Source organism: Eubalaena glacialis, chromosome 7 (assembly GCF_028564815.1).
Source record: "Eubalaena glacialis isolate mEubGla1 chromosome 7, mEubGla1.1.hap2.+ XY, whole genome shotgun sequence".
NCBI classification, from domain to species: domain Eukaryota; kingdom Metazoa; phylum Chordata; class Mammalia; order Artiodactyla; family Balaenidae; genus Eubalaena; species Eubalaena glacialis.
Genome location: NC_083722.1, coordinates 23,923,711 through 23,937,058, shown reverse-complemented (window position 1 = coordinate 23,937,058; position 13,348 = coordinate 23,923,711). Strand labels below are relative to the sequence as shown.

Below are 13,348 nucleotides of genomic sequence, written 5' to 3'. Positions count from 1 at the left end.
GGTGATAAATCTGTGCAGAACACACCTGGTAAAGCAGACCTCTGCAAGAGGTGTATTCCTTTAACGGGGATCTGAATGTGAATGAATCCAAACTTCCCCATCAGTGGCACTCACTCTGCCAATCCACCCAAGTCAACACATCCTAAGTGAAACAGGGTGATTGCTACGCAAATGCAGCTTCCAGACAAAGTCCCTGGCAACTCCCTGCCGCCGCCACCAATCAGCTGACTTCTGCTAATCCTCTCACTTATAGAATTTCTAGAGCAGCCCTGGGGGAGGGCCGGACTCGAAGGAAGGGAATAGATGGGGTGGACCTGGGCACTATTGAGCCAAGGGGAGGGGAAGTAGGCTAGCTCTGAGCCCAGAAAGGCTCTTGGAGGCTAATTCTTGGTAAAGGGTTGGTCTTCTTGAATCTCAAAAGATAGGGGAACCACATCCTGGTCTCACCCGTCCACCCACCCACCCTAGCATTACCGGCCATCTAAGCCCCACCCTCCCCCTCAAACACTTAGGCAACATGCCCACATGCTGCCCCCACCTCCTAATGACCCAGATATCACCGTCAGCAGCATCCTCTTTCCTCAGGGAGGTGTGCATCTGATGCCCGAGGCCCTAGGGACTTGAGGTCCTTTGTAAGTGATGTGTGAGTCCTGTGTGTCACAGGAAGCTCCCCACCCCCATCCAGTGACCAAAGTCCTGGTCAAAACTAGTGGGTCGTTTTCCTCCACCCAGACCTCACTGCTCATGTCCTCCTCGTCAACAGGAACACCCTTCGACATGGCCCGGATGCTGTTGCTCATCTTCATCACGGTCCATCCAGGTGACAGGGGTTTCTCCCAGGACCCTGAGGGGTGTGGGGCTGGGAGGATGGAGGATGGGGGAGGCTGGACATAGATGTCCCGGGGGAGCAGACTGGTTGGGGGCTGAAAGCAGGGGGTCCCTCCATAAAGCTGATACCCAGTGGGCTTCCCCAGTTCGCAGTTCCCTCCATGTCACCCGCTGGGAAGGTCATTCTCCAGCTTCCATCCCAGAACTCTTCCTTCCCAGCCACGTTCCTAACAAGATAAAGTTTAAAGAACCAGTAAAAAAAGGGCTTGAAGGAAGGAAGGGCGTGAAGGAAGGGGTCAAATCTGTTTAAGGGGTCAGTTTTAATTCGATGAGTTTAATAAACTTATTAAACAAGGCGTATTATCTAGGGTCTAGATATAATTAGGAGTTTAGGAGATCTAATTAAATCTAAGTTAAGTTTCTTAATGAAACTGATTTTAATTGTCAGACGTATTCATTAACTAAAGGCAGTGTGGATTCCAGACCAGCATCAGCATCAGCGGGGACCTAGGGCAAATTCTCAGGACCCACTCCAGACCCACTGAATAAAAAATTCTGGGAGTGGAGCCTGGGAATCTGTTTTAACAAGCCCTCCAGGTGATTCCAACGTGCTCTCAAGTTTGAGAATCACTGAAATAGAAGAATGATTAGTAAATTTCATTAACTAGAGAATTTAATCAAGAATTTTAATAATTGGTTTAATTCATCAATTTAGATAAGTTAAATAGGGATCCCAAGCAATTATAGCCATGTCTTCACCTGGAGATTTAATTAGTTAATGCTCTTTAACAAAAAAAAAACAAAGTAGCAAGGATGGTATGCTACAGAATGCTATTAGTACTAAGATAATACCTGGAATAATATAATTAATGCTATTAGTTAACTAGGCAGCCACATTTCATGAATGAGCTTCATTTTCACTGTGACAAGTTAAATTTCAGCAAAATGTTACTAGTGAACGGAACTGGAGAATGATGGGAGAGGGTGAGGGTGAGAGTTGGTATGGGAAAGAATTTGAAAAACAATTTAATAAGCAATGTTAAGAAATTAGATTGGTAAAGAGGAAAGGATTAATGAGACATCTGAAGTGCTCATCCCTCTGGGCCCTCTGTGGGTGGGGTACAGCAGGGATAGTCTACTGCAAGCTCTCTTGTCTTTTCTCTTTGGAGTAATTGGGGAGGTGTTTCTCTGGGTCTTCTCTCTGCCCCCAGGATCCTGTGCTCTCTGGGTGTCCCAGCCCCCTGAGATCCGTACCCAGGAGGGCACCCCTGCCTTCCTGCCCTGTTCCTTCAATGCCAGCCAAGGGAAATTGGCCATTGGTTCTGTCACATGGTACCAGGACAAAGTGGCCCCAGGGAAGGAGGTGAGGAATGAGACTTCAGAGTTCAGGGGCCGCCTGGCCCCTCTTCCCTCTTCCCGCTTCCTCTGTGACCACCAGGCGGAGCTGCACATCTGGGACACCCGAGCCCGTGACGCCGGAGTCTACGTGTGCAGGGTGGAGGTGCTGGGCCTGGGTGTCGGAACAGGGAATGGGACTCTGCTGGTGGTGGAGAAAGGTGAGGTGCTGGGAAGCTGTGCTTCCTTGGCCGGAGGCCCCACTCTCCCTGGTAGTCGAGTTGAGAGTCCTTCCCTGAGGCCCGCTGTCCTCCCTAAGCCTGTGCACGCTCCTTCCCAGGGTCTCCTTTCCTAAGCCCTTCTCCCCCTCCCCCTCCCCGCCCACATGCAGGACCTCCTCAGCTAGCTGCCGGCACAGTCTTCCTCCTTCGGGCTGGGTTCTATGCCTTCAGCTTTCTCTCAGTGGCCATGGGCAGCACCATCTATTACCAGGGCAAATGTGAGTAGTGGAGCCGGGACAATGGGCGCAGAGATGGGAGGGGCACTGAGAGGGCTGGAGCAGGCGGAGACAGAGACCAAGAAGAGAAGGAGGGCTGCAGCACTGAGCTACTCCTGTGGCCTCTCCACCAGGCCACTGTCACATGGGAACACACTGCCACTCCTTGGATGGCCTCTGATGAGTGATTTCAGACCCCAGTGATCCCAAGTTCTTCAAGAGACCCCCCAATAAATCCCTCTCTGCCCCACCATTAACTCCTTTTGTGTATTTCCTGCTCTATCTCTAGATGCCCCAATGTGCCCTGTTCTGGGTTCTCCCAACTCTTACTCTCCCTCCTACCAAGTCTGGTCTGGAAAGGTCCAAGGAGGGAGCTTCCCAGGATTGTGCCTAGAGTCCCCTCCCACCATCATCCTGAGACTCAACACACCTCCTTCTCCCACCCAGGAGGCCAAGGCCCTTTGTCCTGAGAAAAGTGGAATATCAGACATGATTAGTTCTACTTCTCAAAGGCCCACAGACAAATGCTCTTTTCTGGCCTTCAGGGGAGCTTGGGTCCCTAAACACTCTTCTTCACCCAGTGAATCCCTGGTGGGTAAGAATGGGTGGGAGGGTAAGTTGCTTAGGTTTTGATGGTGGCCCTGTTGAGCTGGGGCTTGAGGTGGATGGAGAAGCCTGAGACACAGAGGGTGGCGAGACCATGGTCTTTACTGGGTGAACCACAGGATGGCCCTGACCACCCGCCTGGGTTGGACGAGGCGTCTGGAGGTGCTCAGATGGGTTTGTTCTTGGCAATGCAGGCGTAGTCCGTGCTGGGGTCCTCCTTGCTGCCTTCCCTTTCTTGGTTGCCGAGGCCAGGTCCCTTCCGTTCAGGCAGCCTCAGCAGGGACGCATAGTGGGGCTCCTGTTGCGAGAGCTGGGCCTGGGGCCGGGGCGGAGGGTGCTGACAGGAGGTCCCCAGGAGCCTCCCTCCCCTGACGCTCCCTTCTGAGTTCTTGCTGCCCCCCCCCCACTTTCTTACCTCATTGCCTCTATTTGCGCGCTCTCTCCCTCTCTCTCTCTCTTTCCGTCTCTCTCTCTTGTCCTTTTCTCTTTGTGTCTCTCTTACTCTCTCACTCTCCCCCTCTATCACTCTTAATCTCCTTCTCTGACTTTTTCTCTTGATTTCTCTCACTTTCCCTGTGTCTCTCTCATTCTCTCTCTGATTTTTGCCTCTCACTTTTGTCCCTATCTCCCTCATTTCTTCCCCTCTCTCTCCTTTCTGTCTTATTTCTTCTTTCCATCTCTACCCCTTTCCTTTCCTCTCTTCTTCTCATCCCTTATTTCCCTCTTTCTGCTTCTCTCTTACTTCCTCTGTCTCTCTGTCTCTCCTGCTCCTGTTTCTCCCTCTTCTCCTGCTCCCCGACCTCAGCCCCCTCTTGTTGCCCCATCACGCACTTCCCTGCCCCAGACTCACCCAGCTCCTCTCCAGCCTCCTCACTGGAAGAAAAGAAGAAGCTCAGCTCGGCCCTTGCCTCCCTTGTGCCACCTCCCAGCCCTCCTCGCTCACTCCCCCCACCCCCAGCAGGTGTTTCCTCACTTGCCAACCTCCCTGTGGTTCCCACAGCCAAAAGCCAAGGTCTCTCTCTTTGGACACTCTCCCCTGCCCTCTCCCACCCGACTTCTGCCCCCTTCCTCAGGCAGGAGGGGCGAGTCAGGGTTGATGGGGGCGTCTGGGAGCACAGTAGGAAAGGGTGTGTGTGGGGCGGCACAGGGTGGGGGTGAGGGGCGAGGGGGTACGAGGGAGGTGAGGGTGGGGCTCACCTCTCCCACGGAGCCGACACAGGCAGACGGACAGAACGACCACAGCGAGGGACAGGAGCACCCCCAGCCCTAGGCCCCCATATAGGTAAGGGCATATCTCTGCAGGGAAAAGGGGTGAGTGTCAGAGGGCCCATTTCTCTCTTCAGCTTACCCCATCCTCCTCGTTGGTCGGGGATCTCAGCTCCTTTCTCCAACAGTTTTAGAGGCAGAAAACCATTCTCTCAGAGGTTCTTCACCCCAGACTGTGTTTCGTCACCTCCTCCCAGAGGTGGCCATCCCTCATCAGTGACCTTGCTCATCCCCGAGAACACTCGCCCCTCAGAAACCTCCCACCACCACTGCTGCCCTCTCTGGGCCTCCCCATGAAGTCCCTTGTCCCCTGCACTGGCTGGCCCCGAGAGACCCTGGCCACCTACCCACGACCCGCGCACACACCGCTTTTTATCCACTGTTCCCTGTGCACCACAACCCTCCCTGGGCGGAGGGTTACCTTACCGTTTGCCTCACAAGCTTTCATTAGGTTGGGGACTGAAGACTAGCCTGCAGGTTGGGAAACCTAGCGCTGCTCTTCCAGGCTAAATGGCCTGGGGTGAGTCACGTGCCCCAAGTTCCTCATCTGTAAAGTCCGGGGCCTCTGTTACAATCGTTTCCCAGGCTGAGGAGCCTTAGCTATGTGCCAACCCTGAACTGGGCTCTTTCTATTTGTCATCGCTAATCCCCATAACAATGTAGGGTATTATGGTGCCCATTTCCTTGGTGAAGGACCTGAGACTCGAGGCTGGACTCCGACAAGGACGTCCAGCCCAGAAGTGGCAGAGCTGGGGTTCAAGGCCAGCTCTGTCCAGCTCCAGAGTCCACTCTGTTTCTCCGACCCTAGGCTGACCAACTGGTTCATAGGGGCCTCTCCAGCACTGGATAGTTCTAGTTTCCGGTGAGGGGGCTGAGGCAGGAGCTGGGGTCCGGAGGGTGCGTGGGGACGGGTGGGAAAATAGGGAAGGTGGTGTCCAGCACCACCTGGCAGCTACGGCTGCTCCCTCAGCCCCAGAGCAACTCAGGAAAGGGGGGCCCCGCTTGGCTGGTGTGGAGAGCCGCTTCCCTTGGGCAGATACTGCTGGGGTTGAAGTGGGACATGGAGGAGCGTCTGGGGCCCATAACTTCCCCTCAGGCACTTCCTGCCCTACAACCACTGGTTCCTGTTTGAGGGCAAAGAGGGGGCCGCTGACTTCATCCAGAGCCAGATGCGGTGACCAGGGTGTGGAAACTGAGACCATCCTGGGTTCAAGAGGAAGGCTGGGATGTGGGGGGTGGCAGGTGGGGAGGGGGGCCTGCGGTGGCCATGACGGGGAGTGGCGGCAGAAGTGGATTGTTTAAATTTCTTTGGGGAGCGCAGACAGAGGCCAGACAGAGGATTCCCCCAGGGCCCAGGGAACCTCAAAGCCATATTCTCCCTTCCTTCATCTTAGACTCACCTCACTCTGGGGGTGACTGTCCCCTCCCTGGGTTTCCTTCATGGGGGTTCCCTGCTCTCGCCCGGCTTACCTAGAGTCTGTGGCCAGACTCCAGACTGACCGGAGCTGCCTGGGTAAAGTGTTGCCACCTCAGACATTCCTGCCCCTCCTCTGGTTTAACTTCTCCCCCAGCCTGGGTGCCTCCTAGCATTGTTAGGAGAGGAAGTTAGGCTTTGAGGGTTAGGGTTACAACATCTTTTCCTTTCAGACTCCTAGGACTATAATTCAGCCTGTGATCCCTGTCAGCTCCAGCCATCCTATTGATCCTGCAAGTCGTCAGTGATCATATACCTTCTAGGTGCCTTCCCTGATTCACTTTTCCCAATTACACTGTGTCGCTGAGAGCTCATGATCCTGGTATGTGTGGACACACACTCCAGCTCCCAAGGCAGACTGGGAGTTCTGGTGGATTTGGGTAACTCTCCTGGTATTCTGGGGCTGTATCTAACAGGGCACTTGGCTGACTGATTAACAAACAGGAGAGTCAGAGACAGCCAGACTAGATCGACATGAGCACTGCTGATAGATCTAGGACAGAAAGTTGATGACAAGTTGGTGTTGGGAGAAGAGGTGTGGGCAATCCAGATGGCCTTCCTGCAGGGAGCAGCATTCTGATATTGAGCACAAAAGTAAGGGTGGTAGTCCAAGGACCTGGATGAAGGCCTCATAGTGGCACCGTGATGGAGAGGGAGATAAATGCTGGAGGATGGCACACCTAGTCCTTGAGGAGGGTGAAGACTTGGGAGCTCATGTGGAAGCAAGGACTGAAGAGGAGATCTGGTGCCTGGGCCCATAAGCATTTGCATTTCCTTCTCCAGATTGAGAAATTTTCTGCTACTTCCTTCCCTTCCCCCATCCACAGTGTTCCCATGCAGGACAGTAGGAAAATATTGTTTCAAAATGTTTTATTATTAAAACATTCAAACATAGAAAAAAATTGAAAGAATTGTACAGTGAACCTATCCCTACCACCTAGATTCTACAATTAATATTCTTCTATATATTTGCTTTATCATATATCTATCAATCCATCTCATTTTTTGATACCTTTCAAAGTTGCAAACCTCAGTACATTTTACCTCTAAACCCTTTACCATGCTTATCATTGACTCAAGTTCAGTATTTGTTTCCCTATTCTTTTTTGGGGAGAGTGAGAAAGGTAAGATTTACATACCCTGAAATGGACAAATCTGAAGTCAGTGCTCACTTTTTAAACTGTCTTGTGGTTAACGGTATGGAGCCAGACTGCCTGGGTTCAAATCCTGTCTCTGCTACTACTGTGTGACCTTCCACAAGTTCTTTAACTTCTCTGTGCCTCAGTTACCTCTTAGAGTTTTTTTGGGGTTTTTAAAATAAATTTATTTATTTTATTTATTTATTTTTGGCTGCGTTGGGTCTCCATTGCTGTGCGCAGGCTTTCTCTGGTTGCGGCGAGTGGGGGCTACTCTTCGTTGCGGTGCGCCGGCTTCTCAATACAGTGGCTTCTCTTGTTGTGGAGCCCGTGATTCTTAACCACTGTGCCACCAGGGAAGTCCCCCTGTTAGAATTTTTATCAGGATTAAAAGCATTATTATAGGACTTCCCTGGAGGTCCAGTGGTTAAGAATCCACGCTTCCACTGCAGGGGGCACGGGTTTGATCTCTGGTTGGGGAAATAAGATCCCTCATGCCGTGCCGTGTGGCCAAAAAGAAAGGAAGAAAGGAAGGAAGGAAGGAAGAAAGAAAGAAAGAAAGAAAGAAAGAAAGGAAGAAAGAAAGAAAGAAAGAAAAAGGAAGGAAGAAAGAAAGAGCATTATTATATATAAAGTGTGTAGATTAGTGACAGGCACATACCAAATGCTATCTGGATATTAGCTATGTTGTTATTATTATTATTATTACCTGAACACACAGAGATATCAAGAAGGGGAAATGATCTGGGACCACCTCCAACTTCCTTGACCTGGTTTTTCCTCCCTTCAACTCCTACTGCTCTGCCTACTATACCATTCATTTGGTCCTTACTGCTTTGTTTTGCTTACTCACTCATCCTTTTGTCCTTTCTTCACTTAACACTTAGTCAGCATCTACTAAATGGATGGAGCTCATTCTAGACTGTGAAGCTCTTTGGGGGTGGATGCCTCATCGCTCTCCTGTCTACACTCTGTGTAGCAAGGGAGGTAATGCTCTATTTCCATCCCTCCTCAGTGAGTCAATAGTCAGTGGTGAGGCTGAGGCCCCCTTCAGCTGCCATCACCGTGGATTGGCTTAACTCTGCCTTTCTCACCTAGCTCTGGGGGCTTGGAGGGAGCAAGGGAATGGGAGGAGGAGGTCAGTCCAATGTGGGGACAGGTTCTTCTTAGGAACCTAGACATCCATCCCTGAAGATTCCAGTTCTCGTCCTCCTATTCCAGCCCTTGACCTCAGGGATATGGATGCAGCCCTTCCTCCAGCACCCACTTCTGGGGTGCAGAAGAATGCAGACCAGGGACTTCCCTGGTGGCATGGTGGTTAAGAATCCACCTGCCAATGCAGGGGACACAGGTTCAATTCCTGGTCCGCGAAGATCCCACATGCCGCGGAGCAACTAAGCCTGTGTGCCACAACTACTGAGCCTGTGTTCTAGAGCCTGCGAGCCCGCGTGCCACAACTACTGAAGCCCGCGTGCCTAGATCCCGTGCTCTGCAACAAGAGAAGCCACTGCAATGAGAAGCCCGTGCACCGCAACGAAGAGTAGTTCCTGCTCGCTGCAACTAGAGAAAGCCCGCGCGCAGCAACGAAGACCCAGCGCAACCAAAATAAATAAATAAATTAATTAATTAATTTTAAAAAAAAGAAGAAGAATGCAGACCACACTAGCTATCTGGAGTTCTGTGTTCTCACTGTAGCTGCCTGACTTTCTGCAAGCTAGCTTCCCTCTCTGGGCCTCAGTTTCCCTTCCCACTGAGTCAGAAGATCTCTAAGGCCCCCTCCAGCTCTACCCTGAAAGCCTGTCTCTTCACCCCAACTCCCTCCCCAGTTCAGAGAACTCAGGCATCCAGCTGCCCCACCCTAGCTCTGGGTAAACAGGAAGCAGGGTGAGGGGAGCAGGGGTGTTCGGAAAGTCCCAGCCAGGTGTGTGGGTCTACAGGGAGGGGGTGGCCCCACCCCTGAGGTATGAAAGCCCCCCTGCCCTGGCCCTGGCTCAGTCTCAATGGGGGCACTGGGGCTGGAGTGCCGGGGTAGGAGGCCCCAGGGGAAGGGATGCCTCCTGCTGGCTGTCGCAGGAGCCACTTCCCTGGTGACCCTCCTGCTGGCTGTGCCTATCACTGTTCTGGCTGTGCTGGCCTTGGTGCCCCAGGAGCAGGGAGGACTGGTGAGTGGCTGCCACAAATCCTCCAAGGGCCGTATATTGCTGATGCTCACTCACCTCTGGCTATGCCTCTTGCCTCATCCTGCTTAGCTGGCTTGGCTGTCCCCCAGTGGGGATGTCTTCTCTGTCTCTTTGCTGGTCCTCTTTCCACGTTCCTGTGATGCTGTTGTGCCCTGATGTCACCAAGCCCCTTTCTGGTTGTCTGTATGTCTCTTCTCCTCTTCCCAAGACATACTTGGGCCTCTGTCTCTCTGCCCAAGTACAGATGCCTTGCTTGCTCTCCATTCCAGGGAGGTGTGTTTTGAGGCTGGGGCTGGTGGGAGAAACCCCAAGTCTGGAGCTTGCATCTATGTTGGGAATGGGAGGGGTGGGGTTGGCATCAGCTAAGACTGAACTCTGGGCCCTGTGACCCCACCCACTCAGGTAACAGGGACCGCTGACCCAGGCGCCCAAGCACAGGCCCATCAGCGATTTGGTAAGAGCCGACCATCTCCCCCTCCCCTGCTTCTGCCCCTCAGGGACTCCCAGCTCCCATCCATCTGCATCCCCAGGTACTCTCTTCCTCCAGGAATCCAGGTGCCCCATCCCTGGGCCCTGGCGCCTTGTCCTCTCAAGGTGACTACACGTGGGTGGCCGCCCTGCCCCCAACCGTGGACTCTTCGCCCCTTCCAGAGTCCGGGGAGCTGCCGGTGGAGGAGGAGGCAGAAACAGATCTCAGCCCCAGGCTCCCGGCTGCCCACCTCATTGGTAAGGATCTCATAGACCTGAAGAGTCCAAGGGTGCCAGTTCTGCTCGCCCACAGTTAGGGTCCCTTTGCTCTGTTACTGCCGTGCTGGGTTGCCCACCTGCTTCACCGCTGCTATAGTACGCACTCTTCTGCTCGTCCAGCATTCTAGCTTCTCGCTTTCCCCCCCGCCGGAGGAGGCAAAACCCGGCCTGGATCTCCCCACCACAGCGCTCCGTACCGCACACCCAGGTGCCCTCAGTCCCAACTCGTACTCATTGCAGAGGGAGCGCCATCACCCGGCTCCCCCAGCCCGGCTGGACTCCTGCAGTGGGTTAAAAGCCCCAACTGTCCCTCATGCCCACCCTCCCAGAAGTCCCGGGCCTGGATCACTCCTTTCAGGATCGGATTTCCGAGAGCCAACCGGCCCGTTTCTCTGCAGGCGCTTGGACCAGGGGGCAGGGGCTAGGCTGGGAGGCGAAGAAAGAAGAGGCGTTTCTGAGGAGCGGGACGCAGTTCTCGGGCGCCGAGGGTCTGGCCCTGCCGCAGGACGGCCTCTATTACCTCTACTGTCACGTCGGCTACCGGGGCCGCGCGCCCCCTCCCGGCGGGGACCCCCTGGACCGCTCGGTCACGCTGCTCAGCCGGCTGTACCGGGCGGGGGGCGCCTATGGATCGGGGAGTCCCGAGCTGCTGCTCGAGGGCGCGGAGACCGTGACCCCGGTCTTGGACCCCGCCCGGAGGCACGAGTACGGGCCCCTCTGGTACACGAGCGTGGGGTTCGGTGGCCTGGTGCAGCTCCGGAGGGGCGAGAGAGTGTACGTCAATATCAGTCACCCCGATATGGTGGACTACAGGAGAGGAAAGACCTTCTTTGGGGCGGTGATGGTGGGGTGAGGGCTACCCGCGTCCCTAAAACGACTACTGCATGGTGGGAGTATGTGAACGAATCAGCCTAGATATTGGGGACCCAGACACCAGGGACCCCATGGCCGTGGCGAAAATGTAGAAGACTGTTTGGAAACTGATTTTGAGCCTGGTGAAAATAAAGAATGTAAAGCTTTAGTGCTGCCGGTACAGATGCTGAGATGCTAACGTGTCTTCATTCAGGGTGGGTACACAAATGTTGGTTAAATAGTCTCTGTATTTTTCTGGTCACTTGAAACAATTCATAACACCTGGCATGGCCTCTATTCCCTGGGATGGGGATCTGTGAGTCCCACCCACCCCTGCCTCTGACTGGCCTTGCCCCAGCATTAGCCCATTTGGAGCGTAGAAGGAAAGGGCTCTCCACAAACCGCAAAGCATCTCCAAGCAACCTGATTCTCAAGGCCACATGGTCCCCGCAGACTCAACACTGCACTCTTCTCTCTTGGGTCCCTCCCGGTAGTGATAGGGGTCATTACCGGGGAAGGCAAGCACCACTCAGAAAGGCCCAGCCAGCAGAGTAAACCCGAATAGGGCTGATAATGAAGCACTGAGGGGACAGCGTTTCTGCTCTGCTAGCTGCCTGAAGGCCCTGTTAGCCACAGTCGACTCTTCTCCAAGGGAAGACCCACAGCTCGGGGAGCGGGGGAGTTGGGGTGGGGACCGGGGCATGAAGGGAGGAGGCTGAAGGAGTTGGGAGGGTGGTTGAGAAAGAGAGATGGGGTGGGGATAGTGCCCGAGGACACCAGGGAGAACCTGGGGAGGAGGGGGAGGAGGAAAAACTGATGTCACCTGGCCCTGTCCAGGGTGGGATGGAAGGTCCTCACCCCTCAGTCACACTTCAGGTCCCCTTTCCATAAGTGGGCAAGTGTCGGGGCCCCAGAGTGAGTAACAACAGCCCCTTCACTCCATGACTGACCTTCAGCCCCGAGCTGGAGGAGGCCGAGGAGGATCCAAGGCTCTATCTAGGTTACCCCAGTGGGTCACCCCACCTCTGCGGCACACCGCACAGTTTTCCCCCTGCCTGGCAACGCTAGCAGGAAGGAAAGCCCAACTTCAGAGCCCAGTGAGGGCTGCCACTCTCTGAGTCTTCACTTCTGACTCCATATTTGTCTTTGACTCTGTGTCCAGAAGAGCCTTCCTGGAGGGGAGGAATGCATTTCTCTTTCCACTTCACCCACCTCCCATCCCTCTCCTCATCATTTGCCAAGAAAATCAGGGAGACCAAGCTGGCATGGGGGGTGGGTCCTTCACCTACATCTTATTCCTTGTTTTTTATTTTCTTCCTCCTCTTCAATTCCATCCACTGAGAGATGGAAGCGGGTAGAAGACTGGGGGCTGGGAAAAGGGAGAAAGCCAGAATTCACCGAGTGCTCCGCTAGGTGCTCTGTTGTAAAGAGTTTAGGTCTTCTGTTCTCACAGGGCCCCGTGTGCGGTGGGCGTTCCTACTTCTCTTTGATAGACGAGGTTCAGTGACTGGTTCAGGTTGCACAGTTAGGACTGGGCTGGCACGGGGAGGGGCGTGGGGCGGGATCAGGCGGTTTGGAGCCCAGGTGCCTGACTGTCTGGAAGTCCCTTGGCTGTGATTCAGGTACCTGAGAATTTGGCCGCTCCCTGGGTCTTTCGCTCAGGCCACAACAGCCGGAAATCTCATCTGAGCTGCAGGACTTCCCCCGCTTGGAAAGGAATTCCCAGAGTTGGAAATTCCAGTGCCCTGAGGGAGAGTTAATTAAGTTCAGGTTCCTTTCTTGGGGGAGGGGCATATTCAGCTGGGCTTTGTTTTATGTAGGGTCTCCTGAGCCCCAGCAGTCCAAGGAGTGAGGTGCAGGGATCTTAAGCCCTGTGGAGAAAGAACTTCAGGGAGCCACGTCTCACCCCCAAGGAGAGGCCAATGAAGAATTAATTCCCAGAAAGAGGCCATATTTCTTTTCTAAGCACACTTTATTTCTCGCCAAGGGCGGTTACAGACACGACTCCCCTGGGGAGCAGAGGTTCAGTGATGTAGCGACAAGTCAGTCACCAAATCAGCATTATTTAGGCAACTTGATCAGATAAATATTTTTTAAAAACATAAGCAAAAGGAGGCACAGAGGCCAGGAGGCAGGGTGGGAATGACCTACAGTTCAGCTCCGTTTTCACAGAAAACACATCTGAGCCAAGGCAGCCCCTACGTTGGGTCTCCCAGGACACCTTGACCTCCTGAATAAATACATTCATTAGTAAATAAATAAATAATAAATAAATAATAAATAATCACAAGTGCAAACATAAATAGAGGGAGCTGGCCCCGTTGGGGTGCGGCTGGGCTCCGCATCTCAGGGAAGTCTGGAAACATTGGAAGAAAGGGAGGCCTGAAGTCCACTCATGTCAAGTTCTGGGTGAGATCTTCTCAAGGAA

General features: G+C 53.6%; 3 protein-coding genes across 6 annotated transcripts; 2 read left to right on the top strand and 1 right to left on the bottom strand.

Annotated features, from left to right (window-relative positions):
- Positions 1-762: 762 nt before the first annotated feature.
- Positions 763-2,840, top strand: NCR3 (natural cytotoxicity triggering receptor 3). Its single transcript, XM_061194936.1, has 4 exons — positions 763-820; positions 2,040-2,384; positions 2,555-2,662; positions 2,794-2,840. The coding sequence occupies exons 1-4, from the start codon at positions 778-780 to the stop codon at positions 2,838-2,840; spliced, it is 543 nt and encodes a 180-aa protein (XP_061050919.1). The 5' UTR covers positions 763-777.
- Positions 2,841-3,356: 516 nt separating this feature from the next.
- Positions 3,357-10,207, bottom strand: LST1 (leukocyte specific transcript 1). 2 transcript variants are annotated; one of them, XM_061194932.1, is made up of 5 exons: positions 10,041-10,207; positions 9,358-9,647; positions 4,463-4,561; positions 4,116-4,138; positions 3,357-3,581 (listed from the first exon to the last, which is right to left on the bottom strand). In XM_061194932.1, the coding sequence occupies exons 1-5, from the start codon at positions 10,058-10,060 to the stop codon at positions 3,432-3,434; spliced, it is 582 nt and encodes a 193-aa protein (XP_061050915.1). In that variant the 5' UTR covers positions 10,061-10,207; the 3' UTR covers positions 3,357-3,431. The 2 variants fall into 2 exon arrangements, with proteins under 2 accessions (XP_061050915.1, XP_061050918.1); XM_061194935.1 differs by lacking the exons at positions 9,358-9,647; positions 10,041-10,207 and adding an exon at positions 4,958-4,993.
- LTB (lymphotoxin beta) lies at positions 9,121-11,105 on the top strand. Of its 3 annotated transcripts, XM_061194931.1 has the most exons (4): positions 9,121-9,303; positions 9,724-9,775; positions 9,973-10,047; positions 10,467-11,105. In XM_061194931.1, the coding sequence occupies exons 1-4, from the start codon at positions 9,142-9,144 to the stop codon at positions 10,919-10,921; spliced, it is 744 nt and encodes a 247-aa protein (XP_061050914.1). In that variant the 5' UTR covers positions 9,121-9,141; the 3' UTR covers positions 10,922-11,105. The 3 variants fall into 3 exon arrangements, with proteins under 3 accessions (XP_061050914.1, XP_061050912.1, XP_061050913.1); XM_061194929.1 differs by lacking the exon at positions 9,724-9,775 and having other exon boundaries at positions 9,142-9,303; positions 10,309-11,105; XM_061194930.1 differs by lacking the exon at positions 9,724-9,775 and having other exon boundaries at positions 9,142-9,303; positions 10,467-10,581.
- Positions 11,106-13,348: the final 2,243 nt, after the last annotated feature.

Excerpts from the sequence above, each read along its gene's own strand:
- NCR3 (XM_061194936.1), top strand. The coding sequence starts at position 778 with ATGGCCCGGATGCTGTTGCTCATCTTCATCACGGTCCATCCAG. Across the intron at positions 821-2,039 it reads CTTCATCACGGTCCATCCAG|GATCCTGTGCTCTCTGGGTG; the intron begins GTGACAGGGGTT and ends CTCTGCCCCCAG. Across the intron at positions 2,663-2,793 it reads CATCTATTACCAGGGCAAAT|GCCACTGTCACATGGGAACA; the intron begins GTGAGTAGTGGA and ends CCTCTCCACCAG.
- LTB (XM_061194929.1), top strand. The coding sequence starts at position 9,142 with ATGGGGGCACTGGGGCTGGAGTGCCGGGGTAGGAGGCCCCAGGGGAAG. Across the intron at positions 9,304-9,972 it reads CCCAGGAGCAGGGAGGACTG|AGTCCGGGGAGCTGCCGGTG; the intron begins GTGAGTGGCTGC and ends CGCCCCTTCCAG. Across the intron at positions 10,048-10,308 it reads CCCGGCTGCCCACCTCATTG|AGGGAGCGCCATCACCCGGC; the intron begins GTAAGGATCTCA and ends TACTCATTGCAG.
- LST1 (XM_061194932.1), bottom strand. The coding sequence starts at position 10,060 with ATGAGATCCTTACCAATGAG. Across the intron at positions 4,562-9,357 it reads GGCAAGAGGCATAGCCAGAG|AGATATGCCCTTACCTATAT; the intron begins GTGAGTGAGCAT and ends TTTTCCCTGCAG. Across the intron at positions 4,139-4,462 it reads GTGTCGGCTCCGTGGGAGAG|TGAGGAGGCTGGAGAGGAGC; the intron begins GTGAGCCCCACC and ends CTTTTCTTCCAG.